The 26,038-nt window shown below is 67.2% G+C and overlaps 5 protein-coding genes across 5 annotated transcripts; 2 read left to right on the top strand and 3 right to left on the bottom strand.

The window, feature by feature from the left end:
- Window positions 1-2,403: 2,403 nt before the first annotated feature.
- Window positions 2,404-3,513, bottom strand: EMIHUDRAFT_442039 (hypothetical protein). The gene has a single exon (XM_005784318.1). The coding sequence runs from the start codon at window positions 3,313-3,315 to the stop codon at window positions 2,470-2,472; it is 846 nt and encodes a 281-aa protein (XP_005784375.1). The 5' UTR covers window positions 3,316-3,513; the 3' UTR covers window positions 2,404-2,469.
- A 4,496-nt stretch (window positions 3,514-8,009) lies between these two features.
- On the top strand, window positions 8,010-13,444 carry EMIHUDRAFT_468063 (hypothetical protein; the record flags this gene model as incomplete). Its single annotated transcript, XM_005784317.1, has 3 exons — window positions 8,010-8,483; window positions 8,704-9,357; window positions 10,931-13,444. The coding sequence occupies 3 exons, from the start codon at window positions 8,010-8,012 to the stop codon at window positions 13,265-13,267; spliced, it is 3,465 nt and encodes a 1,154-aa protein (XP_005784374.1). The 3' UTR covers window positions 13,268-13,444.
- A 2,152-nt stretch (window positions 13,445-15,596) lies between these two features.
- On the bottom strand, window positions 15,597-19,486 carry EMIHUDRAFT_456159 (hypothetical protein; the record flags this gene model as incomplete). The annotated part of the gene is made up of 9 exons (XM_005784316.1): window positions 15,597-16,088; window positions 16,173-16,283; window positions 16,563-16,667; window positions 16,893-16,995; window positions 17,380-18,185; window positions 18,357-18,467; window positions 18,804-18,995; window positions 19,070-19,369; window positions 19,445-19,486. The coding sequence occupies 9 exons, from the start codon at window positions 19,484-19,486 to the stop codon at window positions 15,768-15,770; spliced, it is 2,091 nt and encodes a 696-aa protein (XP_005784373.1). The 3' UTR covers window positions 15,597-15,767.
- A 2,457-nt stretch (window positions 19,487-21,943) lies between these two features.
- EMIHUDRAFT_231192 (hypothetical protein) lies at window positions 21,944-23,106 on the top strand (the record flags this gene model as incomplete). Its single annotated transcript, XM_005784315.1, has 3 exons — window positions 21,944-21,949; window positions 22,137-22,863; window positions 22,955-23,106. The coding sequence occupies 3 exons, from the start codon at window positions 21,944-21,946 to the stop codon at window positions 23,104-23,106; spliced, it is 885 nt and encodes a 294-aa protein (XP_005784372.1).
- A 692-nt stretch (window positions 23,107-23,798) lies between these two features.
- On the bottom strand, window positions 23,799-25,358 carry EMIHUDRAFT_231191 (hypothetical protein; the record flags this gene model as incomplete). Its single annotated transcript, XM_005784314.1, has 5 exons — window positions 23,799-24,003; window positions 24,243-24,271; window positions 24,331-24,878; window positions 24,991-25,129; window positions 25,203-25,358. The coding sequence occupies 5 exons, from the start codon at window positions 25,356-25,358 to the stop codon at window positions 23,799-23,801; spliced, it is 1,077 nt and encodes a 358-aa protein (XP_005784371.1).
- Between the last annotated feature and the right edge of the window lie 680 nt (window positions 25,359-26,038).

Below are 26,038 nucleotides of genomic sequence, written 5' to 3'. Positions count from 1 at the left end.
GCGCTGCTTCTTCATCCTCACGGCTGGAGGTGTGAGGAGACGCCGCCGCTCACACCCCCAGCTGTGAACAGGCGCGCTGCTTCTTCATCCTCAACAAGTTTGTTAACCGGATGCGGCAGGAGCTCGGCTCGGACGCCTCCCTCCTGCCGCCCAAGCCGTCGTACCCCGAGCTGCAGGACCTCGGCGGCCTCACCAAGGGCTTCGCCACCGGCATCAAGTCGCTCCTCGCCGAGCAGGGCCGCAAGAAGTCGGTGCTGCAGGCGGCAAACACCGTCGGCGCGCTGTGCGTGCGGCTGCACTCGCTCTCGTTTTGCATCGCGCAGCTCGACGCGCTCTCGGCCATGATTGACGACTCGTGGGCCGCGCTCGTCGCGCGGCGCGTGGCGGACGGCGCGTCGGCCGCCGAGGAGGAGCCCTCCCCCACGACCATCCTGCACGCGGGCGCGCCAGAGGCGGTGGCCGCGTCCTGCGCCGAGCTCTGCTGGTTCCTCGGCGCAAAGGTGGTCTACCAGGACCTGAAGGGGCCGCTCTTCGACGAGCTCTACTGCCGCGAGCGCGACGTCTCGGGCAAGGTGGACCCTCGCTCGCCCCTCAAGCCGACGCTCTCGTCGCCCTCCGCCGGCTCGGCCGACGGCACGCCGCTGCTCGTCGAGCTCCTCGAGGAGGTGCTCGGCAAGCTCGGCGAGGACCTGCTCTCCGACTCCGCGCCGCCCTCGCCCACGCGCGACGCCTCCCGGGCCCCCGCCTCCCCCGGCATCGCCGTCGCCATGTCGGGGCGCGAGCACGGCCGCTGGTCCTCCTCCGTCCTCGCCGAGGCGGCGGCGGAGGCGGGCGGCGGCGGAGGCGCGCAGCTCGAGGCGGACAACTCGGAGCTGCGCGATGCGGCCGTGCGGGGTGTGCTGGTCGCGGTGGTGCAGGCGCGCGAGCTGGCCTCGTCACGCACGCACACACGCACGCACACGCACAAACACGCACGCACGCACAAACACGCACACACACGCACGCACGCACGCACGCACGCACACGCACACGCACGCACAAACACGCACGCAGGTAGAGGTAGAGTCGCAGGAGGCCTAGGCGCGCCCGCGGACACTCACACCGAGGCGCGCGCCGCCTCACCGCACTGCGCTCGAGCGGATCGTCCTCGAGCTGTTCACAGCCAGAGGTGTGAAGAGACGCTGTTCACACCGCAGGCGCTCGAGCGGATCCTCCTCGACGGCGGGCCGAGACGCGTCTTTGTGCCGGGCGACGCGCCCTCCCTGCTCGAGGACGTGCAGCTCCTCCGCGAGTTCTTCGTCGCTCGCGACGCGGTGTGCCGATTTGCCCCGCCCCCCGCCCCCTCCCCCGCGCGCCCCCTCGGTCCGCCTCTCCCCCTCGGTCCGCCTCTCCCCCCTTTTGGTGCCGCACGGAGCACAGCCAGCGGGCGACGAGGGCACGGCCCGGCCACCGCGAGCGCGTCGACGCGCGGCCCCGCTCCTCCGTCTTGACGCGCCGTGCCTGCTCTGCGCCTCGTAGGAGGGGACGGTCCACGGCCTCGCGGAGGAGGAGGTCGACCTCGTGTCGGAGCGGCTGCTCGGGATCGTCCGGCTGATGCACCTCCCCACCGGCGAGCTCACCGCGCGCTTCGTCGACGAGGCGGAGCGGCTGCCCGACACGGACGAGCGCGACCCCTTCACGCGCGCCAACCTCGGCCGCGTTGTGCTGCACCGCGCGGCCGCCGACCCGGCCGCCAAGGCGTTTGTCGCCTCGCACCGCGCGTGGCTCCAACGCGTGCTGCAGCGGCAGGATGCCAAGCCCGAGTCGGTGCGCGAGCGCTGCTACAGTGGCAACATGTTGCTGCAGCGGTCAGGGAGCGGCGCCACTGTGGCGGCCGCCACCTCTTCCTCGCCCCAGCTCCAGGTCACGACGCCAGAGGCGGAGAGAACACCGTCCTCGGAAGTGACGCAGTCGTTTTGAAGAGTGTGTGTGGCGGGGGAGAGGATGTGGCCAGGTGAGAGGTGTGTGGGTGGGTGGGTGGGGGGGGGGTATGAACTTCGTGCAACACTTGGAGCACTTGGCGTCGCAGCGCGTCACCACCACGCCGTCGCCACCGTCGGGCAGAGCCAGCGACTGCCAGTACTCGTCCGACGCGTCGTCGAGGTAGAGAAAGACACGCTCGAAGCCGATGGCACGGTGGTAGGCGAGCTCGGCAGACGCAGGCGCACCGGCGCACATTGTCACCACGCCGAGACGTGCACTCAGGCGTGGCGCGTGGGCCTTTCGTGCAGCCGCTACGCCGCCGGTGCGAGCGGATGCGCCAGTCGCCTCGGCCGGCACGGCGAGAGGAGGTGGAGCAAGCATCGGGAGCTGAGCTTGCGGGCATCGCTGAGGCGGCCAGCGGCGAAGTGGCCATACATGGCGTTTTTCTTTTTCTTGTAGCCTTTTCCAAACACTTTTCTTCTCCCGACAGACCATGGCACACCTCACTCAACTCCACTGCCGCTGCCGCCTCTGCACCTGTTTCTCCAAGTTTTTGTGCAGAGTCCTGACGTTGGCGCGTGCCTCCTCAGCCGAGACCTCTGTAGTCGCTTGCAGCGCGTAGTGCGCCGTGCCGCTCATGCCTTTGGCGGCCACGATGAATCCGCAAAGCCTGTCGACGACCGTGCTGGCCACTGTGGCGCTAAAGACCTTCCCTCGCTCCTCCACGAGCCTCCTCAGGCGGCCTTCGGTCAGCGCGTACCGCTCCACCTCGCTCCGCACCTCGAGGCTCAGCTCCATTGAAGAGGCACCGGCCGCGAGGGAGGTCCATCCCTCTTCATGCTGGGGGCTGGGGCTGCCGCTGGGGCTGCCGCAGCTGTCAGCTTCGTAGTCCGGCCCTTGTGCGCGGCTAGCGTTCGGGCTGCTGGACCGGGCTGGCAAGGGGCTGCTGCAGCTGGGGAGCGAGGTATATCCTCCTGGCGATGCCTGTGGAGCTGCCGCGCACGGGGGGCCGACCGCTCGCTCCAAGTAGGCTTGACGCTCATCGGCCGTGTTCAAGCGATCCCAGTCGTAGAATGGAACGCTGATCACCCGCCAGCCAGCAGCCGCGAGGAGCCGCCGCTTGAGCATCGTTGTGCCGCTGGGCGCGCGCACACCTTGGCTGTCTGGCCGCAGGAAGTGAGACGGGCCGTCAACCTCGATCGCGATGCGTGAGGAGGGAAGCGCCAAGTCGAGCGAGTATCCGGTGCACGGCTCGAGATGCTCCTCCTCGAGGCCGGGCTGGATGGAGGCGAGGGAATCCGCGACGGAGCGTTGCAACTCGGAGATCTTCACTTGCGTGCCTTGGGCTTGCATGGCGTCACAGCAAAGCTGGCGCTGGGAGTCGGAGAGAAGATACTGCTGCGCTTCTGCACCGTGTTCCAGGAAGAGCCAGAGCTGCCACTGGTGCAGCTGGGCGCGGTTCTCGATGCCCCACCTCGCTGGGTCTTGCGCGAGAGAATCGCTGATCACGCGCGAGCAATCAGCAAAAAGCGAAGGGAGACACCGATTCGCCGCCGCATACGCCCACACCGTGTTGGACAAGTCCTGCGGCTTGAAGCCAGCCAGCCCTCCGCGCACCGCCGCCTCCGCCACCGCCGCGTACAGCGCGTCTGCAGCCACGCCCGCTGTCGCATACGCCCACACCGTGTTGGCCAACTCCTGCGGTTTGAAGCCAGCCAGCCCGCCGCGCACCGCCGCCTCCGCCACCGCCGCGAACAGCGGCTCTGCAGCCACGCCCGCTGTCGCATACGCCCACACCGTGTTGGCCAGGGCCTGAGGGTTGAAGCCAGCCAGCCCGCCGCGCACCGCCGCATCCGCCACCGCCGCGTACAGCGCGTCCGCAGCCACGCCCGCCGTCGCATACGCCCACACAGTGCTGGCCAGATTCTGAGGCGTAAAGCCAGCCAGCCCGCCGCGCACCGCCGCATCCGCCACCGCCGCGTACAGCGCGTCTGCAGCCACGCCCGCTGTCGCATACGCCCACACCGTCATGGCCAGGTCTTGCGGCTTGAAACCAGTCATCCCGCCGCGCACCGCCTCCTCCGTCACCGCCGCGTACAGCGCGTCTGCAGCCACGCCCGCTGTCGCATACGCCCACACTGTGTTGGCTAGGTCCCGGGGGTTGAAGCGATCTAGCCCGCCGCGAACCGCCGCCTTCGCCACCGCCGCGTAGAGCGGGCGCACCACACTCACTGGCTGCCGGCACTTTGCCACGCCGTTCGCGATGTTCGCCAGTGCTCGCGCATTGCACGACGAAACGAGAGCGATCGTGCGCCGCACCAGCCGCTCAAGCTGCTCCTCGTGCCGCTGCTCGGCTATGCGCTGCTTGCCCAGTTTGTTCCACATATTTCCTGCGTGGATGTGGTTCAAGCTCGCGCTGTGGGCAGCAAAGAGCCCGAGCAGCTCGTCGACGCCGCCAGCATTCGAGATGTAGGAGCTCAGTTGCTTGGCGTTGAGCTGACCAACGGCGGCAGAGCGGCCAAACGAGGGCGGCTCATTGCGCACTGCCGGGTTTGGCCGGCGTGAGGGCGACTGCGGCGGACCACCTGTCCTTCGCGGCGGTGGCGGCGGCGACGGACCGCCCGGAGGCGGCGGAGGCGCCCATCGAGGCGGCAGCGGCGGGCGGTTCCATGGTCTTTGCAGCAGCTCACGCTCGTTGCGCCCTCGCGGCTCGTCTCGCCATCGCGGCTCGTCGCGCCGGCATGGCTCGTTGCGCCGCCGCTCGTCGCGCCAGCGAGGCTCGCCGTTCCGCCACCTGCTCTGCCCGTACGACTCGTTATCGCGAGGCCTCTTGAAGTCGCGGCGCATTTTGCGATCGCCCGTTGTCAAGGCCTGACGTTCACGAGCTGGATGTTACAATCGGAATTCTCACTTTGGGACGGGTGGTGGTGGTCCTCGGGTGGTGTTGGGACTTGGGCTGTCAAACCGTCGATTTCTGCGATTTGTGCGAAGCGCGCGATTTCTGCGCGGAGCTCGCCGTGGCCCCGCGCGGCCGTACCTACTCGCGTTTTCGGCCCACCACCCTCGACCGAGCTCACCACCATCGCGTACGCACGTTTTATCGTGTGCGCGACGCGCTCGATCACCACCGCGGTGGCGACAAGAGCGCCTTTTCAACACGCTGCGATGGCGGTGTGCAGCACCAGCCGTCACGGCTTCCTGCGCCGCGTCGAGGCTCGCCGAGCGGGAACGTAGGTCGACTCGACACGGCACGGCCCCAAACATCCCACGTCGCGCTCGCGTTCTGCCAGCTCTCTCCCCGCAGTCGCTGCTGCTCACGCTCTCGCCGCGCGTCTCCTGTGCTGCACGGCCACACGTGCGCCGCCCGTCCGCCGCGCGGGAGCGAAGCGCTCTTTGGTGGCGCAGGGAAATGATTTGTCACGAGACGTTTGCCCGGCGCGCCGCTGACGTCGTGCATCTAGGCGGAACCTCAGACCGAGCTTATGTCTGTCTGGCGCCATTCTCTTCGCTCGGCGGCGCATCGCTCGGCGACACATTGCTCGGTGGCGAGCCAAAAGCCTGAGGGCCTACCGCTGGCCCAACCTCGTCAAGCAGCGGCTAGCGCTCGCCGACTTCAGAGCGCTGGTCGCCGGTGCGGCGACGGCCGGTGCGCACCTGCTGCCTGTCGGGCAACGGTGTGTATGCGGTGCAAGTTCCCGAGATTTGCCACGCGTATTTCTCGCACGCGCGGCTGTGCAACGTGCATCGCGTCTCGGCTCGCTCTACCAGCCCGAGCCCGTTCGCAACATAGTGAACGCGCGCATTAATCGAAGCGGGCGACGATGAGCTGACGCACGATTACGATGAGTCGGTGGGATGCAAGGCGCACGGCGACCGGTCGTCCTACCTCTGAACGTTTCCAGGGACGGGCGTTTCACGACACACAACGCGCCTGCAAATACGCCCGTCCGGCAGTTGAGGCAGTGGCTGTTTTTTCCGCCTCGGGCAGTGCGCACAGTATCGTAGTGGAGGCAAAAAATAACTGAAATCTAATGAGGAGCATCTTTAGTTTTCTCCTTCGCTTGAGAGCGCTTGCGCTGCGCGCTGCACGTCCACATAGAGATGAGATGCGCCGGCGTGTCGGCTCTGTGAGCGGTGACCGGTGTGTCGGCTGCGGCACCGCCGGCTGGTGTGTGAGGAGCGCTGATCGAGCTGCGAAATCTCACAGGCTGCTGACGCTCGGAAGCTGGGCACATATAAGCCACCGTGCGATGCGCACACGTCTCCGGCAGTCTTCTTGCCGGCGAGGCGAGGGTAGCCTTGCCATTTTGGTTTGACGGCCTGTCAGGGAAAGGCGGAGTATGTCTTTGGCAGAATCCCTTGGCTGCCGAGAGTCGATGGCACAGCAGCTCGTGTCGCCACCAAAGAGCGCTTCGCTCCCGCGCGGCGGACGGGCGGCGCACGTGTGGGCGTGCAGCACAGGAGACGCGCGGCGAGAGCGTGAGCAGCAGCGACTGCGGGGAGAGAGCTGGCAGAACGCGAGCGCGACGTGGGATGTTTGGGGCCGTGCCGTGTCGAGTCGACCTACGTTCCCGCTCGGCGAGCCTCAACGCGGCGCAGGAAGCCGTGACGGCTGGTGCTGCACACCGCCATCGCAGCGTGTTGAAAAGGCGCTCTTGTCGCCACCGCGGTGGTGATCGAGCGCGTCGCGCACACGATAAAACGTGCGTACGCGATGGTGGTGAGCTCGGTCGAGGGTGGTGGGCCGAAAACGCGAGTAGGTACGGCCGCGCGGGGCCACGGCGAGCTCCGCGCAGAAATCGCGCGCTTCGCACAAATCGCAGAAATCGACGGTTTGACAGCCCAAGTCCGAACACCACCCGAGGACCACCACCACCCGTGTCCCAAAGTGAGAATTCCGATTGTACGCAGTCGGATTTTCTTTTTCAGGTTGGGGAGGGCTCGAAGCCGCCGCGCATCGTGCGATCGATGTTCGCGACTTTCTTTTGCATGCGACAAACCAACTTTCTTTGGCGCGGCGCCAAGCAGCTCCTCTTGCGCGCGATTTGCGATGGTGGTCGCGCTGGAACAGGTTGCTGGCCCATCGAGCGACCCTCGCTTGCCTCCGCTCCTCAACTTCCTCACTGGGGTGCTCGGGCCTATGGGTCCGCCATTCTGGCCCGCCGCTGTCAACGTGCAGCCTAACGCGCCTCCGATGCCACCGTCCGCCGCTGCCAGAACATCCAGAGGGCAGTTGGCGGCGAGAGCTGAAGATGTTGCTCCGGCAGCCTCATCGCTGGCGCTCCACCACGGCGACCCGTCGCTGCGGACGGCGCAGGTGAACCTGGCTGCCGCCACCGCCGTCACCGCCGTCGCCAGCTCGGAGAAGGCAACGCCGCAGCCACTCTTTGGGCAAACCGCGGCGCCGGCGCCGGCAGCTGGCATCTTTGCGAGTGCACCCGCGACGAGCATGCTCTTCAAGTCTTCGACCAAGCCGGCTGCGCCGAGAGACACTCCAAGCGCCGCGCAAAGCAAAGAGCGCAGCTTCTGCTTCGGATCCACTACCGCAGCGGCCTTGAGCGCGGCACCGCCGGCGCCGGCGCCAACCTTTTCCTTCCCGGCACCGCCCGGGAGCGACGAGGCAGGGAAGACACCGGCCGTATCTTCGAGGACTCGCGGATTCTCCGCCCTCGCACCAGCTGCCCAGTTCCGCTTCGGCTGCTCGCCGAGCCAGCTCGCGGCGACGTCTGCGCCGCTCGGAGGGCTGCCAGCAGTCCTGCCGCCGCAGCCGCTGCAGCCGCCGACCCCGGCCTCGGCGGCGACTTCGTCCGTCGCGAAGAGGCGAGCCGCTTTGAACGCCGCGCCCGGGCTCCCGCCCCGCCCCACTGCTCTCACCGGGCCGCCGCCCCACCGCCCGCCGCGCGCAGGGGCTTCTCCTTCACGCCGACGCAGGGGCGGCGCCTCTTCCCCGCGAGCCCAGCCCGCTCATCTACAACTTCACCAAGGACCGCAAGCCGGCGGCGTGCGCAGCTCACGGCGGCGCGGCGGCGCCAGCTCCTGCCGGAGCGATGCCGACAGCGGTCGGGGCCTCGCACGGTCCAGGGGGCGAGGGTGGAGCTGCTGGCGTTGCGCCCCAGGCCGTGGCCTCCTGCAAGATCTCCGTCACCGGGCCCTCACCCTCCTCTGGCGAGACCTCGGTCGCGGTGACACGCAAGGACATCGCCGCCCTCGTGGCGATGTCTTTGCGGCTCAGTGCACCTGTCGGGGCTGCTCAGCTCGACCTGTCCGACTGGGAGGACGTCGTCTACGCCGCCGCCGACGGCGCGCGGCGCCTTAACGCGGCAGCGGCAGCGGAGCCGGCGCCCTCGCGCGCCGACGGCATTGCGACCACTGCCCGGCCATTGGCAGCGTCAACGCCGGTCGCAGCGCAGTCGGCGGCGTACGAGCCCGCGCCCAATGAGATCAAATCCGTGGTGCTGTCAAAGCCTACGACGGACACGGTCCTCGGGATCCGCCTCGTGAGCCGCAAGCACCAACGGTTGGTCCGCGCCCCGCCTCCCAGCTGCCCGCGCCGTTCTCTGCCGTCTCCCGCGCGCGCTGACCACTCAAACCACGTCGCCCTCGCAGGCCGCGCGTGACGAAGCTCGCGGCTGGGGGCTTGGCCGCCAAGTCGGGCCTCATCGAGGCGCTCCCCCCCCTCCCACCCGCACGCACTCTCGTCGCAGTCGCGTGCCGCTTCCGAGGCTTGCAGCTCCGTTCTAGGTCAACGATGTCTTTCTCTCTGTCAACGGGCAAGTCGCGGTGGGGCACGAGGCGACGACCGCGATGTTGCGCAAGGCGGTGGGAAACCTCCGCATCTCGCTCTGCCGTCTCGAGTGGGTCTGCACGGCCTGCCCCAAGGTCTTCCGCTCTCACGTCGCGCTCGCGCAACACACCATGCACATGGCCGAGCTCGACGCCGCGCACGCTACAGCAGTGCAGGACGACGCGTTCATCCGGTCGCATGCACAGGCTGAGGAGGAGAAGGCAAAGAAGAAGCGTGCCAAGCAAGCTGCCAAGAAAGCGCCGTCCCTCGTGTCCCAGAACCTCCTCGAGGATCTGCAGGGCTTGGACGTGGCTGCCGACTCGGCCGAGCATGGCGGTGGGAGCGCCGCAGCCTCTACGGAGGGGGAAAGGGCCAAACCCTCCAAAATTGATGAAGCTTTGCTGGAGGCGGAGAAGGCGGCGGAGGAGGAGAGGGCGGCGGCGGTGGACAAGGCGGCGGCGGCGGAGAAGGCGGCGGCGGCGGCACGGCTGGCGGAGGAGACGGCGAGGGCGGCAGTGTATAAGGCTGCGGCGGGCGGCAGCAGCTCTGCGGCTGTCAGCGTCGCTTTCGGTGGGGTGCAGCGCGGGTGGGTCTGCACGGCCTGCCGCAAGGTCTTCCGCTCTCACGTCGCGCTCCGCACGCTACAGCAGTGCAGGACGACGCGTTCATCCGGTCGCATGCACAGGCTGAGGAGGAGAAGGCAAAGAAGAAGCGTGCCAAGCAAGCTGCCAAGGAAGCGCCGTCCGTGGCTGCCGGAAAGCGTGCGCAGCCGGATGGCGCTTGCAGTGCGCCGCCCGCCGCCAAGCAAGCGCGACCAGCACCGGCAGCAGCGCCGGCCTCCGCGCCTGCAGCGGCAGCGGCGCCGGTCGCTGTCGTCGCGCCGGCCTCCGCGCTTGCACAACGAGCGGCGCCGGCCGCCGTCGCAGCTCCGCCCGCCGCGCCGTCCGCAACTGTCCTCCCGCCTGGCCTCCCGTACCCAGCAGCTCTCCCGTACCCGGCGCTGTGGATGCCGCCACCGCCTCTCGCCCACCAGGCCTGGCCGCCACCTCGGCTGCAGCCCCTGCCGCCTCCGCCTCACTTTCCCCCGCCGCCTCTGCCCTACTTCCCGCCCTGGCAACTCCACGGCGCCCCTCCCTTACCCCCACCGTGGCCGCGCTAGTACGGCGGTTGGCGTGCCGGTGTTTCGGGAGATACAGTGTGTCACTAGTCAGCGAGTACGTCTTGTGTGGCATGTGGCATCTCGGAGGTTTCGGGCATCTTCGCCACTTCGGGGACAGCGGGGGGGCCGGGGGCCGGTGAGGGTTTGAGCGTGAGCCAGTGAGGCGTATCAGAACGAACGTGAGTACGAGGCGTATCAGAACGCGCGGCGTGAGTACGCGAGGTGTCGAGCAGGTGAAACCCAAAAACGCAAACCGCGCGTTACGCTTACGGCTCTATCGACACCGTACTTTCCACCAAAAAACAGCACCCTGCATGCAGCATAAGTCGCCTTATGTGAACCCGCGATACAGCTAAGCCGTCGCGGCGCTGTTGACGGAGCTGGAGGCGGCGCGTGCGGCGGCGGCGAGCCACCAGACGGCCGCGGAGGCGCTCGAGCTGCGCCAGCAGCGCTGCACGCGCAGAAGCAGGCGGTGCGCGCCGCCGAGGGGCGCCTCTCGCGCCTCCCGGCTCCGCCCGCGCGCTCGCCGAACGGCTCATCGAGGCGGCCCTGCGCGAGCTCAATGCGGCGCAAGCGCCGTCGATCGAGCGCGGCGACGGCTCCCGCGCGGCACCGGCAGCTTTTGTTTGACGTTTTGCGGCTACAACTACTGCGATGGTCCACGGCTACAGTGCCTACTATTTATCTCATGTGTGAGTTTCATGTGTGAGTATAACATCGATCTTGTCCACAGTTTTCTACTTAGCGCTAATCTGCCCTTTCCTTTCCGGGGTACCGCAAAACAAAACTCGTCGCGTGAAAGTCGGCCGCGCGGTTTGACAGGAGCACTTGGAGCACTTGGAGTCCTGACAGGACGATTCGAATCCTTCCGACACATGTTGTGCCGAGCCGAGCCTCCTCGCCGCCAACGGCACGCCTCTGCTGCAGTCCTCGCCGCCTCTCTCGCCGCACTCGTCCTCGTGGCTCTCGCTGCACGCCACGGAAGCAGAGCACAGCCCACCAAGCCCTTGCGCCGGCTGCAAGAGGACGAGACGGACGCGACCGAGTACAAGGATGTCGTCATCGTCGGTGGAGGCATCGCTGGCGCGTACACTGGTTGGCGCCTCTCTTCTGCCCACTACAAGGAAGATGACATGTCGGAGACCGCTAGCATCGACCTTTACGAGAGGACTGGTTTCGACGGCGGCCGCTTCATCTCCGAGGCGATTGGATGCACTGAGTTGGACAAGGAAGGATGGACTGACGATCCCCAGCAGGCGAAACGTCCGCGCACCGAACTCGGTGGGATGCGCATCCGCTCCACCGACGCCTTGATGCTCGGCATCGTCGACCAACTTGACATTGAAGTCGGGCCCTTCTTTATGAACAAGAACCCTTGGCGCTCGCCAATTCGGCCTGATGCCGGCACTGGCAAGTGGGACAATGGCAACGCCACTTACAAGCAAGGGACTGATGAGCCAGGCAACCCGATGTGGTGCCGCAATGTCCTCGCCAACCGCTCCCAGTACACAAAATGGACGGAGACGAACTGCGACAGTACGAAGAACCCAAACTGCCAGATCCCCCAGGCGAACGTCATCACGGCTGATTGCTCGAGCAGGACTCTTCCTGCCGGCGTCTACATCAATCAGTGCATGCCGCCCGCGACTGAGGCCAGTGACCTCCTCGCCGCGAGCGCACCCTCACCCGGCCCCGAGACGACTTGGAATGGAATTCTCCCTTATGTCATCAGCGCCACCAAGAAGAGCGAGATGTCCAAGATGATGAAGCACTGCGCGTTTACCGAGTCGGGCCCAGCCTGTCCGCCTGAAATCTTCGCCTCGAAAAACAAGTCTAACTGCCAGCCCTGCGACTCGAGCTGCCGGATCAATGCCGACCTGACATCGGATGCGGACCATACGCTTAAGAACGGCGAGGGCCGATTTCCCGCGATAGCGAAATGGCAGCAGTCGCGCTGGGGCGAGTCTCTGAACCGCTGGACTTCGGATACGCCCGTCGACAGCGCTCACGAGAATAACGAACTCGAGTCCTGCATGTCGGGCTATTACTTGGAGCACGACTGGAACCTCGCGCAGCCTGAGGACCTGTCGCCGACTTACTTTGTACGGCCGCTCAAGGGGATGCAGGAACTCGTTCGCCGCCTCATCGACGAGTTCAAGGCACCCGGTGGGTGGAGGAACGACCGGGCGAACGTGCATCATCACCGAGAGCTCGTCTCTGTTGAATATGAGCCGAGACGGAGCTCTCACCCGTACAAGCTCACGTTCGGAGAGACAGTCACGTCGCCGTGCTCAGGCATCACGTCGCTCACGGGCAAGATTTTCGTCGTGCGCGCCAAACGGGCAATCCTAGCCCTACCAAAGGCACCATTGGAGCGGATTCAGTACAGCATCAGCCCGGAGCTCAACCTGAGAAGCACGATCGAACGCCTGACCGAAAGCATCGGGGGCCTCTCGCTCATGAAGACGTTCATGGCCTTTCCCGAACGCTGGTGGGAGCAGGCGCTCCCGGAAGATGTGGTCGGAGGGGAAGCATCTTCGCAGGTCGATGATCGGCACACCGGCAGCGACGCCCGCTGGAATGCCGATTTCCCTGCTGGATACACTGTGGGCCGCTTCACCTCAAGCAATGCCCTCGGGCAGCTCTTCGCTTGGTATCCTGGAACCCAGCAGACAGCTAGCCAGACGCCGCCGGAGTGCGAGGGCAAGGGGGGGGTGCTGCAGATCTACACGACCAGCGACCCGGAGCGGACTTTTGGCGCCGATCCAGAGGAGCAACAGCTCAAGAGCTGCACGGCCTCGACCGCCTCGCAGTGCGCCAACTGCGTTGACCCGTCCAAGTTCATCGGCGACATTACGGGAGAGCGGAGGGAGGACGAGACGTACGTGCCCGCCTCCCGCACCTTTTGGGAGCGGATGAGGGTGCTGCTCGAGCAGCAGTTTATCAGCAACATGACGACTGTGCGCATCCCAACCCCGACCGAGATCAAGCACCGGGTGTGGCACGCCGACAATCCGGTGACGAAGACCTTCGCCACGCACTTCTGGCGTGCTGGCATTCGCTGGTGGGAACGCTACGCGGAAGTGCTCGAGCCGGTCGAGGGACTTCACATTGTCGGCGAGGCATTCTCGCTCAACTCGGGTTGGGGGGAGGGATCCCTAGAGACGTCCGAGTACATGCTCCAGGAGAAGCTCAAGCTGAAACGGCCGGACTGGCTCCTCGAGAAAGAGTACTGCGACGCGATGCCCTACTATCCGAGACGTGTTTGTGGCACTTGGCTGACCGTTTGCCCGCAGTGTGACGGCACGTGCAAGCAGTGCTCGACGGAAACGGATCCATCCAAATGGGAGTGCGCTGCCTGAAGAGTGACCGCAGTAAATGGGGTCCAACTGTGTACTCTGTTCTCTCACTCTCACTCAACGTTCTTGTGCCCCCCCTCTCATCGCACATCGGTCCCGGACCCCCGGTTTCTTTTCCTGACCACACGGCACCTGTCCAGTCCGAGCCTGACTGTTCTTCATCTTCCTACCTACCTACCTACCTCCCTGTCGCGAGGCGAGAGATGAGAGTAACTTCCACCCATCAGCGCAGGAGAGCTTGCGGCACAGCAATAGCGTGTACTCGCCGATGGAGACTAAATTAGCTGAATACCGGTCATCGCATTTGAAATGCCGCGCCCAAACAACCTGAGCGTCAATGTCATGACTGAGGACGCGACTTTTGTCATCAATGATGACCGGGGCTCGCTGACGGTTGACGGCTCGTACATAACCCAGGTGCACATCAATGCGGTCGTCGGCGGGGAGAAGCAGAAGCCTGTGCATCTGTCGGTGAGAGTCCTTAGTTGCCCCCAGCATTAGTGCAGCGGCAGCGGCGGCAGTGGGACTGCACCGACAGCAGCTGAACGAGTTTAATACTGGACCCAACTTTGTCAACGGCACTTGCGGCGGCGGTCCCTTCTTCCTCGGCATGGCATCGCTGCGCGGCTTTCCGCACGATCGGACACAGCGGGTCTCGCTTTAGTGCCGCCCTCCTCGCCGCGTCCCTCACGGCCTTACAGACGAGGCAGCCCCTGAGTTCGCTCCTTGTGGCGGCGCCCGGGGTCTCTCTCCCCGCCTCTCCCCGCATGATCCTCTCGTGGTGTGCTCCGTGTGGCACCCCCGCCTGCTGCCGCACCCGCACTCCCATGACGGTCTTTGTCACCACGTTGTGATCATCCACGTCGGCGAATTCAATCTCGCGCTCGCTGTGCTGATCCTTGATCGCTGGTGCTTGTCCCATTTGTCTCGTCGTTCCCCTGACCACATCGCTCCACAGCGGCCCCGTCACCCCTGCCGTGTGCGACCCCGCCGTGAGCCCCTCGCCGAGCCGTCCCCGCACCCACTCGTTCGTGTGGCCGCGTGTGGCGTAATAGGTCCTCCGGTCCAGTACCTCCCGCCCCCACTCTCTGTCTGCCGTCCTCCGGCGGTCCGTGTACAGGCACGGGCGTGTCCTCACTGCTTCACGGATGACGGCGGTGGCATCCTCAATCTCGCTGGCCCCCATGTATGCCGTCGCCGCGGCGTCGGCGTAGGGGTTGCTAGCGCGCCCCGCGTGGCTCGGTACTCACAGGAACGTGACAGATTCGAGCTGGGCGCGATATCTGCATATCCCCTCTAATGCCCCACTCCCTGAGCCCCTCAAGAGAGCCTTTTCGGTACGCCGCCTCGATCTGCTGTAGCGCGGGCTTGCAGTCGCTCAAGACGAGGCACCTCCTGTCCGCCGCATCTTCCGCCGTCGCCATCTTACGCAGGTAAGCCAGCACCGCGTACATTTCCGCGTCTATCACCTGCCAGTCGTCTGGCAGAGTCTGCCGCCCCACAGCCCCTGCCCAAACGCGACCGAGCCGCAGCTCATCGTCCCCGCCTTCGAGCTGTCCAGATCCCTCGACGGGTCTCCCGAATCGGGCCGGCCCTTCGTACACCCCATACGACACAACTGGTCGAGGCACGAACCTATCCCCCACCCACTTGTTTGGCATGTCTCTCCCTCCATCCGTCGCAGCGAGGTGCGTGAAGGGCCGCGCTCTGTGCAGCGCGAGGCATATCCTGGCAACCTCCGCGTTGAGCTCACGGCCCTTCTCCGAGCCAAGCGGCTCTATCCTCTTGCCCAAGCATCATGACCTGCGTCCCGTTTCTGTCTGACAGCGCCCTTGTCCCGGCTTCAAACGCTCGTCCCACCGCAGTAGGAAGCGTGTAAGCGGATCCTCCTGGAGTTCGGCGTCTCTTACCCACGCGCCGTGCCTCGGGGGCGAGCCCTCCGTCTCTCCTAGCCCCGGCACTACCCCTCCCACCTCATCGCGTGTCGCCAGTTGCGGTCTCGCTACTCCGCTCGGCGGCTCTTGCTCTTTTAGCTCGCACGGCTGCCGGTATCCGAGCGCCTCCTCACTCGCCCTCGCCATCTGTTCCGCCACGTCGCCCCGGCGTCACTCCCTCTCTTGACCGCTACGACTATAGAGTATGGTCTATACCGTCGTGCTGCAGCGACCCAGCACTGCGTGGCCGTTGGCGATGAGCGCGCGGCCCAACGCACCTTCAGCGTTCAGCTTCAGGGCGACATCACACAAGACGGGTGATTGATTTTTTCGCCCGGTTAATAACGAGACCGCAAATTAACGAGACGCAGGCAGTCCTGTGCTCGCCACGCCTCGGTTATATGCATAAAAAGTAATGGCGGACGACCACCGCGGTCCGCACCGATTGGTTCCCCCCTCGACGCCGGTGATCTCCCCACGCCCAAGCCTCAAGTGCAGCAGCAAGAGTCAGAGTCAACTGCTACCGCTCTCTTCATACTTGGACAGGGACAGCGCGTAGGGCCAACCCCTCAGAAAAGGGGGTGCCGGACCTCGCGACGCCGACGGCGCGTCGGCAGATCCGGGGAAGGTGCGGCCCGTGCGTTGGCGGCGCGGCGCCGCAACACCGCAGCGCTCAAGACAGCCGCCGCGGCCGCGCCGAGCAGCAGGGCCCGTGCGCCGATGAGGCCCTGCGGCTCGCGCGCCGCAGCGTCGCCCTCCGCAACGAGGCGCTGAGCGGCGCGCTGCATCGGCGCGAGGCTGGCTGGGTCGTCGGCCGAGCGGCAGCACGCGGAGCAGGCCTGGCCGCAGAGGTCGAGCGTGTCGGCGCACTGGAGTCCCGCCGCCCAGAGCTTGCGGCACGTCGAGTCATGGCAGGCGAGGTCGCACGCGGGCGGCGGCGGCGGCGACGGCGGCGGCGGGGCTGGGAAGGGCACCGCTGGCACGCAGCAGTGGTAGCCGTCGCACGCCGTCGCCGGGCAGCCGAGGGTGAAGACGCCAGTCCGGCAGCAGGCGTGCCCCTGGCCGCACCAGCCGTCGCACGGCCCCTGCCCATTGCAGTGGTAGTAGCAGTCGAGCGGCACAGAGGGCGGCGGCGGCGGCGGCGGCGGGGACGAGGGAGGAGGTGGCGAGGGCGGCGCGTAGGGTGGGAGTGGCGAGGGCGGCGGCGAGGGCGGCAGCGAGGGCGGCGGCGGCGAGGGCGGTGGGGGCATCGTAGGCGGCGGCGGTGAGGGCGGCGTGCTGGGTGGCGGCGGCGATGGCGGCGGCGGCGGCGGCGACGGCGACGGCGGCGGCGTCGACGGAGGTGTCGAGGGCGGGAACGGCACGGCGTCGACGCAGCAGTGGTAGCCCTCGCAAGCGGGCGTGATGGCGTCAGGACAGCCGAGCGCGTGCCACCCAGTCTTGCAGCACGCCCGCCCGACGCCGCAGTGCTGAGGGCACAGCCCGGCCGCTTGACACTGCCCCCAGCAGTCGGCCGGCGGCGGCAAGGGTGGCGGCGGCGGCGGCGGCGAGGGCGGCGGCGGCGGCGACGGAGGGGTGCTGGGCGGCGGGCTAGGCGGCGGCGAGGGCGGCGGCGGCGGCGGCGAGGGCGGCGGCGAGGGAGGCGAGGGAGGCAGCGGCGGCGAGGGGGGTGATGACGGCGGCGGGAAGGGCACCGCGTCCACGCAGCAGTGGTAGCCGACGCACGACTGCGCCGGGCAGCCTGCTGTCCAGGGGCTGTCGGTGCGGCAGCAGGCGTGCCCGCTGCCGCAAAACCCGCTGCAGAGGCCGGCGCCGCCGCAGCCGCCCCAGCAGTCGGCGGGCGGAGGCGGCTGGGGCGGGGGCGTCGACGGGGGCGGCGGGGGCGGCGGAGAGGGAGGGAGCGAGGGCGGCGGTGGCGAGGGGAAGCCGGCGGCAGGGACGCAACAATGGAAGCCGACGCAGGGGTTGTTGAGCGCGCAGCCGGGCAGCTCCTCGCCCTGCAAGCAGCAGGCCCAGCCGTCGCCGCAGAAGAGAGGGCAGAGCCCACCCGCGCCGCCGCACGCCGCCCAGCAGTTGCGCGTCCCGTGGAGCGGCGGCGACGCGGGCAGGGGCGGCAGCGGCGGCGGCCTGGGCGGCGGGGCGGGCGAGGCCGCTCCTCCGCCGCCGGTCCACGAGCTCCACCACGAGGCGGCGGCGGCGATCTCGTCCTCGTGCGCCTTTGCCTGCTGGGCGAGCATCTGCTGCGCCGCGGCGAGCTCCGCCTCGTGCTGCTCGGCCTGCGCCGCGAGGAGGTCGTGCGCCGCGTCCACGCCCGAGGCGAGGGCCGTGTCGTTCTTGGACAGGTAGGAGCCCGTCGCCGCCGCAGCGCTGTGCACGCCAGCGTTGGTGCTGCCGAAGACACTGTCGACGGTGCCTTGGGCGGTCGAGCCGAGGAGGCCGTTGAGCTGCCCGAGGAGCGGCCCGACCTCCTCGGCGGTCGTCGCGTAGACCTTTGGCATCAAGTACGCGCAGAAGCCCTCGTCCATCGCCAGCGTGAGGCGGCCGACGATGCCGTCGGCGAGGGCGTCGCCGCCAAACGCAAAGCTGGCGACGCCGGCGACCACGTTGGTGCTGCGCGTCGTGAACTTGTCGAGCGAGATCGGGAACGCGCCGGAGCACTCTTCGAGCACGGGAACCACGTCGAGTCCCCAGAGGCCGTCGCCGGTGCTGTTCTCGCCGCCAAAGCCGAGCGTGGCGCTGAGGCCCGCGCCGGTGGACGAGACTTGGACCGTCCCCGACTCGTACGCGAGGAGGTTCTCGGTGCCGGGGTAGTAGTACTCCGCCGTCCACTCGCACACGCACTCGACCATCACGCCCGTCACCTCGGCGCGCAGCTCGACGGCGGCGGACGAGTTTGGCGACGAGGTCGGGTGCAGGCTGTACGAGGCGACGTGCGCGTGGCCGCACTGTATGCCGAACACGTTGACGCGGCCGTCACCCTCGCCGTACTCGATGTTTGGGAGCCCAAACGACGTGTTGAACAGCATCGCGTTGAGCGCGGTCGGCGGCGACGGCGGCGCGCCGGGCGGCAACGAGGGGGGCGGCGGCGAGGGAGGCGGCGCCGAGGGGGGCTGCGAGGGCGGCGGCGGCGCGGGCGGCGGCGGGGCTGGGAAGGGCACCGCTGGCACGCAGCAGTGGTAGCCGTCGCACGCCGTCGCCGGGCAGCCGAGGGTGAAGACGCCAGTCCGGCAGCAGGCGTGCCCCTGGCCGCACCAGCCGTCGCACGGCCCCTGCCCATCGCAGCCGTCCCAGCAGTTGCCCGGCGCAGAGGGCGGCGGCGAGGGCGAGGGCGACGAGGGCGGCGGCGGCTTGTTGCAGCAGAAGGCGTAGCACTCACTGCCGTCGTCGTGCGCGACGCCGAGCAGGCCCGCCTGCGGCATGCCTGGGCACGAGAAGTCGTCGACCCACGTGCAGTTGCATGCAAACGGGACCGCGGGCGGCGGCGGCGACGGCGAGGGAGGCGGCGGCGTGGGCGGCGGCGGCAGCGGCGGCGGCGGCGGCGGCGGCGCCGGGAAGGGCGCCTCTGGCACGCAGCAGTGGTAGCCCTCGCACCTCGCGCCCACCACCGAGAGGCTCTCTGCCCCGGGGCAGCCGAGGGCGGGGAAGCCCGGCCGGCAGCACGCCATCCCGCCGCCGCAAAAGCCGTGGCAAGGGCCGGCCACGCTGCCGCAGCCCGCCCAGCAGTCGCGTGGGGCGGGAGGCAGCGGCGGAGGGCTCGGTGGCGGCGGCCGGTTGCAGCAAAAGGCGTAGCACGGGTCCTATGGCCGGGAGAGCGGACTCGCTGTGAGAGGCGGAGAGGGCGCGCGTGGCGGCCGCTGCACTGCATGTGCACCTCCCATCCGCGCGGCGAAGCGACCGGCCCGGAAGACTTCTCGCCGGGGCAGTGCCACTTCTTTGTCCACTGGCAGCCGCACGTGAACGGCGAGATGGGCGGCGGAGGGCCAAGCGGCGAAGGCGAGCGCGGAGGCGACGGAGGCGGGTCCGGGCTGGCGGCCTCAGGCACACAGCAGTGGTAGCCGTTGCAAGAGACCTCGGGGCAGCCCGCTGCGGGGAAGTAAGTGCGGCAGCACGAGTGGCCGGCTCCGCAAAAGCCCGGGCAGACGCCTGAGCCGCCGCAGAGGTCGTAGCAGGACTCTATCAGTGGCTGCGGGATTGGCTGCGGCGGCGACGGCGGCGGCGGCGAGCGGTGCCACCACGAAGCAGCGACAGGCTGTGCCGCGAGCAGCAATTGAAGGCTTAACTTCCGCATACGATCGCAAAACCAGCGGCGGAGGCTGGGTCGAGGGCGGCGTGGAGCGTGCTCTCCTTGGGGGGCCGCGGGTTTCTTTTTCGGGCTCGCCTGTGAAAATCTTCTACCCTCTCTCTGTTTTCTTTCTTTCTTTCTACCCGACGAGAAAAAATCTGAAACGGCGTGCAGCAGAGTGACCGACGATTTTATTTAGATTAGGACGCTGTCGCGACCCTCTACTCACACCATCTCAGCATCACTGATCACAGAGATTAACAAACTTTGGTATTGCTAAAAATCTAGATTTCTCAGAGATTTCTCAGAGATTTCAACAAACACAAACACGTCCCACCATGCAGAGCGCATCTCTCTCTCTGTCTGTTGTGCGAGGCGTGAACCGCGCCATTCGCTCTCACCTGGCAACCCTGTCTGCACGTCTCGCGCGCGCGTGAACAGGGCTCCAGGCCCCAAATGACGTGTGAGTGTTAGATTTGTTTGGTATTGCTAAAAATCTCTCTCTGAGATTTCTCGGGCATATAAAATCAATAAATCGTGGATGGAGGGAGAGGACGCGCGCGCCGCGGTCGGGAGCGGCTCTCGCAGCGTCGTCATCAGGCAGCCGCCGTCGCCACTGAGGTCGAGCGGCGTCGGCGGTGTCGTCATGGCCAGCCAGGCGACGAGCCGTCGCGCGGCAGGCGGAGAAGTCCAGGCGAGGGAGCCGTACCGCATCTTGGTGGCGGTCGCGATGAGCAGCGAAATGCGTAACAGTGGGCTGCGTTGATCGCGCCGGAGGACGGTGCGCGCGCGGCTTTTCTTTTTACCCCCTGACCACCTCGGTTTTCTTTTCCTCGCGATGTCCACCCCGCCGCGCCGCCGCTCGCGCCGCCTCGCCGCCGCCTCCTCCGCCGCTCCCTCGCCAAACGCGCCGCAGCCCACCCGCCTCCTCGACCTCCCCACGGAGCTCCTCCTGCGCGCCATCTCTCGCTGCGACCCCGCCGACATCGCTCGCGTCGCGGCCGTCTCGCTGCTCTTCCACGCCTCGCTTGCGCTGGAGGCCATCCGCTTGTGGGCGCGAGAGCGCGGCTTCGAGCTGCCGGCGCTGCCGGAGGGCGAGGGCTGCGCCGTGCGGTGGCTGTGCTATTCGGCGCTGCTGTGCGAGTCCAACCCGCCGGCGAGGGCTGCCGCAGGATATTGGCACAGCGTCTTCATCGACGGCGAGGGGCGGCTCTCGTCGTGCGGAACGGCTGAGAACTGGACGCCGGGACTGATCGGTCACGGCGAGGGCGTGCCGCGGCTCAACACGCCGACCCGCCTCCCTTCCACGCTGGGTGGCGAGCGCGCCGTGAGCGTGTCGGCTGGAGGATTCCATAGCCTTGCCTTCACCGCCGGCGGCAGTGTCTGGAGCTGGGGCCAGGGAGGCGTGTGCGCGCTGGGCCACGGCGACCGGCAGGACCAGTGGCAGCCGAAGGAGGTCGAGGCCTTAGCTGAGCAGCGCGTCCTCGTCGTATCGGCAGGAGGCGAACACAGCATCGCCCTCACCGCCGACAGCGCTATCTGGAGCTGGGGCTATGGAGGCGAAGGTCGGCTGGGCCACGGCGACACGCAGCACCAGCTGCTGCCCAAGAAGATCGAGGCCTTGGCTGGGCAGCGCGTCGTCGCTGTGTCGGCTGGAGGCCACCACAGCCTTGCACTCACCGCCAATGGCGCTCTCTGGAGCTGGGGCCAGGGAGGCTGGGGCCAGCTGGGCCACGGCGACAGGCAGGACCAGCTGCTTCCCAAGAAGGTCGAGGGCTTTGCTGAGCAGCGCGTCATCGCAGTCTCGGCTGGAGACCAGCACAGCCTCGCCCTCACCGCCGACGGCAGCGTCTGGAGCTGGGGCCAGGGAGGCTCTGGCCGGTTAGGCCACGGCGACCTGCAGCGCCAGCTGCTGCCGAAGAAGGTCGAGGCCTTTGCTGAGCAGCGCATCGTCGCTGTGTCGGCGGGAAGCAGCCACAGCATCGCCATCACCGCCGACGGAGCTGTCTGGAGCTGGGGCCTTGGAGGGCGAGGCCGGCTGGGCCACGGCGACACGCAGAACCAGCTGCTGCCCAAGAAGGTCGAGGCTTTTGCTGACCAGCGCGTCGTCGCTGTGTCGGCTGGAGGCAGCCACAGCCTCGCCATCACCGCCGATGCCGCTGTCTTCACCTGGGGCCAGGGTGAATACGGCGGCCTAGGCCACGGAGAGGACCTGTCGAACCAGCTGCTGCCCAAGAGGGTCGAGGCGTGGGCGCCGGGGCAGTGATGAGACGGGCGAAAGGGTGCAAGGCTCTGTGTTGCCACGTCGCACACGTGCCTCTTCGCCACCTGCGAACGTATCCGAGAGTGGCGAGAGGCGAATCCAGGACGGAAGATGAGATTTATGCATTGTGGCTGTGATGTGGGGCGCCCGAGACCGACAGAGATGTGGATGGTAAAGAGGAAAGAAGTGCTTGTGTGAAAATGATCGTGTGAGCGACAGCGACAGCGACAGCGACAGCGACAGCGACAGCGGCCAGCCGCCAGCCGCGCCGCGCGCGCACACTGTCACTGCCTTTTGCGCCTCGACGCGGGCCTCGCTACCCGATCGTCCATGCTCCGCTCGCCGTCGCCGCTCCCGGTGGCGGCAGCGGCCGAGGGCGGAGCGCGTGCATAGACCGTTTTTACGCTCTGCTTTTGCTGTTTTTCTAAATCATTTACGACGCTCACCGGTGCGACCCCTCGCATGCTCTCTGCCCAGCTCCTCGCCCTGCAACCTCACGCGCTCCGGCCCGCGCTGACGCCGACTCGCCGTGGCTCTTCGTTTTGGTCGGAACCGTGGACCGAGCCACTCCTCTTCCAGTCGGCGTGGCGGATGACGCTCGACATTCAGAGCGGCGGCGCCCGCCTTGCGGTTCCGTTGGAGATCACATTCTCGGACGAGCCTGTCGCGAGTGGTGACTTTCGCTGGACCGTCGAGGAGCCAACTTGCTGCCCCGCGAGGCGGCTCCTCGCTTCAGCGGGCGCGTTTGTCGGCCCTAAAGGTGAGGTGAGCGTCGAGGCCCGGCCGGGCGGCTGGCTAGCCGAGCCGCCCGACCGCTGCGGCAGATCCGCGCTCCGCTTCTACATCGACTTTCCCGACGGGGCGCAGCGCAACGGCGCCGCCCTTCCTCCGGGCCGCGCCTTCTTTCGCGCTGCGTGCTGGGATGGCGCGCAGCTGCGCCAGTTCGAGGCAGAGGCCGCTGCCGTCCGGGCGGAGCTGGATGCGCTGGGTGCGGCAGCCGAGGCGTCCGCCTCCCTCGGGCTGTCCGCTGAGCGGGCGGAGGCGGCGGTGCCGAGCGAGCGGAGGCAGCTTCTCGAGTACCAGCTCGAGATTATCGAGCGATCGATGCCGGACGAGAGGGGTGTGCTCCCAGGCGCCCGTGTGCCACTCTCTCCTCCCAACTCTCCCGCCCACTCGCAAACGGCGCTCCTTCACATCGAGTGTTGTTGCAGGCCCGGGAGACCTGCAGATGGCGGCGGGAGGCGAGCTGAGCATCAAGACGGACGGCGTGGCAAATATGTGGGGTTTGATCAGCAGCAACTTTGACACCATCGGAGGCTTTACCTTTGCTCCCATTCGCCCGGCCGGCGCCGAGGTGTCGTAGCTTGCGGAGGAGCGCGTGTTCTTGGTGTGCGTAGACCGTGAAATCTGTTATGGGGGGGGGGAGGCAAGTCCCTCTGCCGAGACCACCCAGAGCGGTATCTCTCGGTGAGCGTTTGTGTGTGTGCCTCTAGAGTATCTTCCCCGTCCTTTGAGGTTGTATGAGCGGTCGAGCGGCTGTGCGGTGTTCTCTGTGATCTCGCCGGCCTCGCTATCTGTCGCCCCGCTGTCCCGAGTGCGAGTCCACTTTTCTTCCACTTTTCGTCATGCTCGTTTGAAATATTTAATGACATTATAATTTATTAATATAAATAATGAGATCGCGGCGGCGCGCGCCCCACCATGTTGCATGTGCATGTGCATGTCATGTGCGAGATCTCTCGCGGCCCGGCGCCCGCATGCCGCCTGCCGCGACACGCGACACACCACACACCGGCCGCGAGCGCGGGACGCGCGAGCGACCACCACCGACCAGCGACCGCCCACAGTGGTGGCACACACACACACAGGCCACAGCCCGGGCGCGCTCCGCCAGAGACGGAGCTACGGCTCTCTAGAGCAGACGCGAGTCCGAGATGTTGCGATCGCAGCACACCACACTGCACACTCCCCCGACGTGGCGCTTGTGGCGAGAAGCGTCGCGAGCTCCGTGAGCGTGAGACTGGACCGGAGTAATTCTCACGAGGACCCTCTCGGTCAGTCCCTCAGCGTCGGAGACCCCAGACTCCCGACGCTCGAGGCCGTGTCTGCTCGCGGCCGCATCGCCCACCCCTCAACCACTTGGGGGCTGCGCACGGAGGTGTCTGGAATCTCGATCGCCTTGAGCCTCGGCCGCGAGCGCTGGTCGGTGCTGCCCGTGCTGCGCGTGTGGGAGAGCATCGAGTTGGCGGGCAGCGGGTACCTGCTCGTCACGGTGGCAACGTGTGGAGGGGTAGCGGCATCGCCGCATGCGCACGGAAGGCGGGTCGCCATTTGATGCCCTGCTCCAGTACCGTTGGCTCGGAGCTCACCAGGAGAGCCCGCAGCGCCGGCTCACGGCTCGCCGCCGCCTGCGGGGCAGCTGCATGCGTGAGGACAGGGGAGCGTCCCACGAGGTAGCGACAGGGCCGCGGCGCCAGGTGAGCGTCGTCCTCCTTCCACCTCCGATCCTCCACCGAGTGCACGCTCTCCTGCGACAGCGGTGATGCGGCACGTCACACAAGCACTGCCTCCACACACACACGCACACCCCAGAAGGCCGCATTGCCTGGTCGTCGAGGAGCGCGGCCGCCTCCTTGTCGCCTCCGCCGGCGTTCTTAGAGCCGTCACCCGGCCCACCACTCCCGCCCGTCTGTTGGTGCAGTGCCGCGCGGAGCGTCTCGCTGCGGTCGTAGCAAAAGTAGAGCGAGGGAGGCGGCGTCTCAGGCCACTTGTCGCAGTAGCGCGTGGCGACCAGCGTCTCGCCGTCGCTGAGCGCTAGGTTGAGCGTGGTGAAGCCTCCGGTGACGCCGGCCGCCGCCTGCAGCTTCGCCACGATGCGGATCATCTCGTCGAGGGCGTCCTCAAGCTCCTCGCGCGAAAAGGAGGAGGAGCGGCCTGGGTCGCGCAGCTGGCTGAGGAGGAGAGCGAAGGCGTGCTCCGTGTCGGTGACGCCCGTGACGTTGAGGTACGCCTCTTGAGTCAGAAGATTGACCATGGCCCGCTTGAAGCTGGCGAAGCCCTCGATGTGGCCATTGTGCATAAAGGTAAGCCGGCCAAAGCGAAAGGGGTGGCAGTCGGCGCGGCTGGTGTTGGTCCCTGGTGAGGCGGCCCGGACATGCCCAAAGACGAGAGGGGAGGCGGTGCAGCTCGCCAGCTCCAGGAGGTTCAGATCGCTCCATGCTGGGCCTGGGAGAGAGGCGGAGGGAACGGGAGTCGGGAAGTGCCCCGCGTCTGCTCATGGTGCGGCGGCAGAATGCGCGCAGGTGGGGCGGGAGAGGGGAGAGCGCAGTGGGCGCGCCGTTGCTCTTGTAGAGGTACGGCTTGCCGAAGACGTACCAGGCAAGGCCCTGCAAGCGAGAGCAGAGGCGAACGGACCGTGATATTCTTGGTGTGTGGACGTCTAGCCATTGTGCCTCACACCGTGCCGTCGCCGTTCAGCAGCGCATTGTTGACGGAAGTGAACCCGGGATGGTACTTTGCGTCAAAGGACTGGCGAACGAGAGAATTCTGCGGCTTGACGAGCAGGTCGGCGAGCGTGACGGGGTCGCGCGACACGAAGACGACCCAGCGGCACATTTTGGCGGGGCAACGAACCGCGGGGGACGGTCCCTCCGAGCCCCCCGGGCCCGGCCTGGCGAGGTACTTCCAGCCTGCTGTGAAAAACAGCTCGGCTCGCCCCAGGCAGGCGTGACCTCAGCAGTGCCAGGTCGGCCGGACTCGGCGCTCGATTCAGCCTCCGAGGCCCGGCATCTGGCCAGTGGGTGCACTGGACAGACTCGTGGAGCGGTGGAGGTCGCTTGAGATGCCAGCCTCCCCCTCCCCCCCCCCCCCCCACATCCCTCCTCTCCCCTCGCGCCTCTCCGCAGGCGCACGAAGCTGCTGCTCGGCATCCGCGACTAGCCTCCCCTCGCTCTTGCCTCCCCTCGCCCTTGCCTCCCCTCGCCCTTGCCGCCGCGCCCTCGCTCCCTCCGCCGGGCTGGTGAGGCGGGGGAGAGGGGGAGGGGAAAGGGGAAATGGGAGACCAGGAATCTTGGCGGGGGGGGGGGGGGGGAGGTTTTTTTCTTCGGGGGCCTGCTGCGTGGCGCGGGGGGGGAGGGGGGATTTTGGGGTGGGGTGTGGGGGGGGAGAATGGAGTTTCAGGCTTTTTTCTCCCTCTACAGAGATCTGTGTTTATTTTTAAATACTTGTTTTGGTGTATTTCTTAAATCATTGTAAACTTGTTTTATGTTTTCGATGTTTAAGCTTGTGTTTGTTTT

The sequence above is a fragment of the Emiliania huxleyi genome (genome assembly GCF_000372725.1).
Source record: "Emiliania huxleyi CCMP1516 chromosome Unknown EMIHUscaffold_170, whole genome shotgun sequence".
In the NCBI taxonomy this organism is placed as follows: Eukaryota; Haptophyta; order Isochrysidales; family Noelaerhabdaceae; genus Emiliania; species Emiliania huxleyi.
The sequence above is the reverse complement of the archived record's forward strand: the minus strand, read 5'-3'. Positions and strand labels throughout refer to the sequence as shown.

Coding starts and splice junctions, on each gene's coding strand:
- EMIHUDRAFT_442039 (XM_005784318.1), bottom strand. CDS start 3,315: ATGCAAGCCCAAGGCACGCAAGTGAAGATCTCCGAGTTGCAACGCTCC.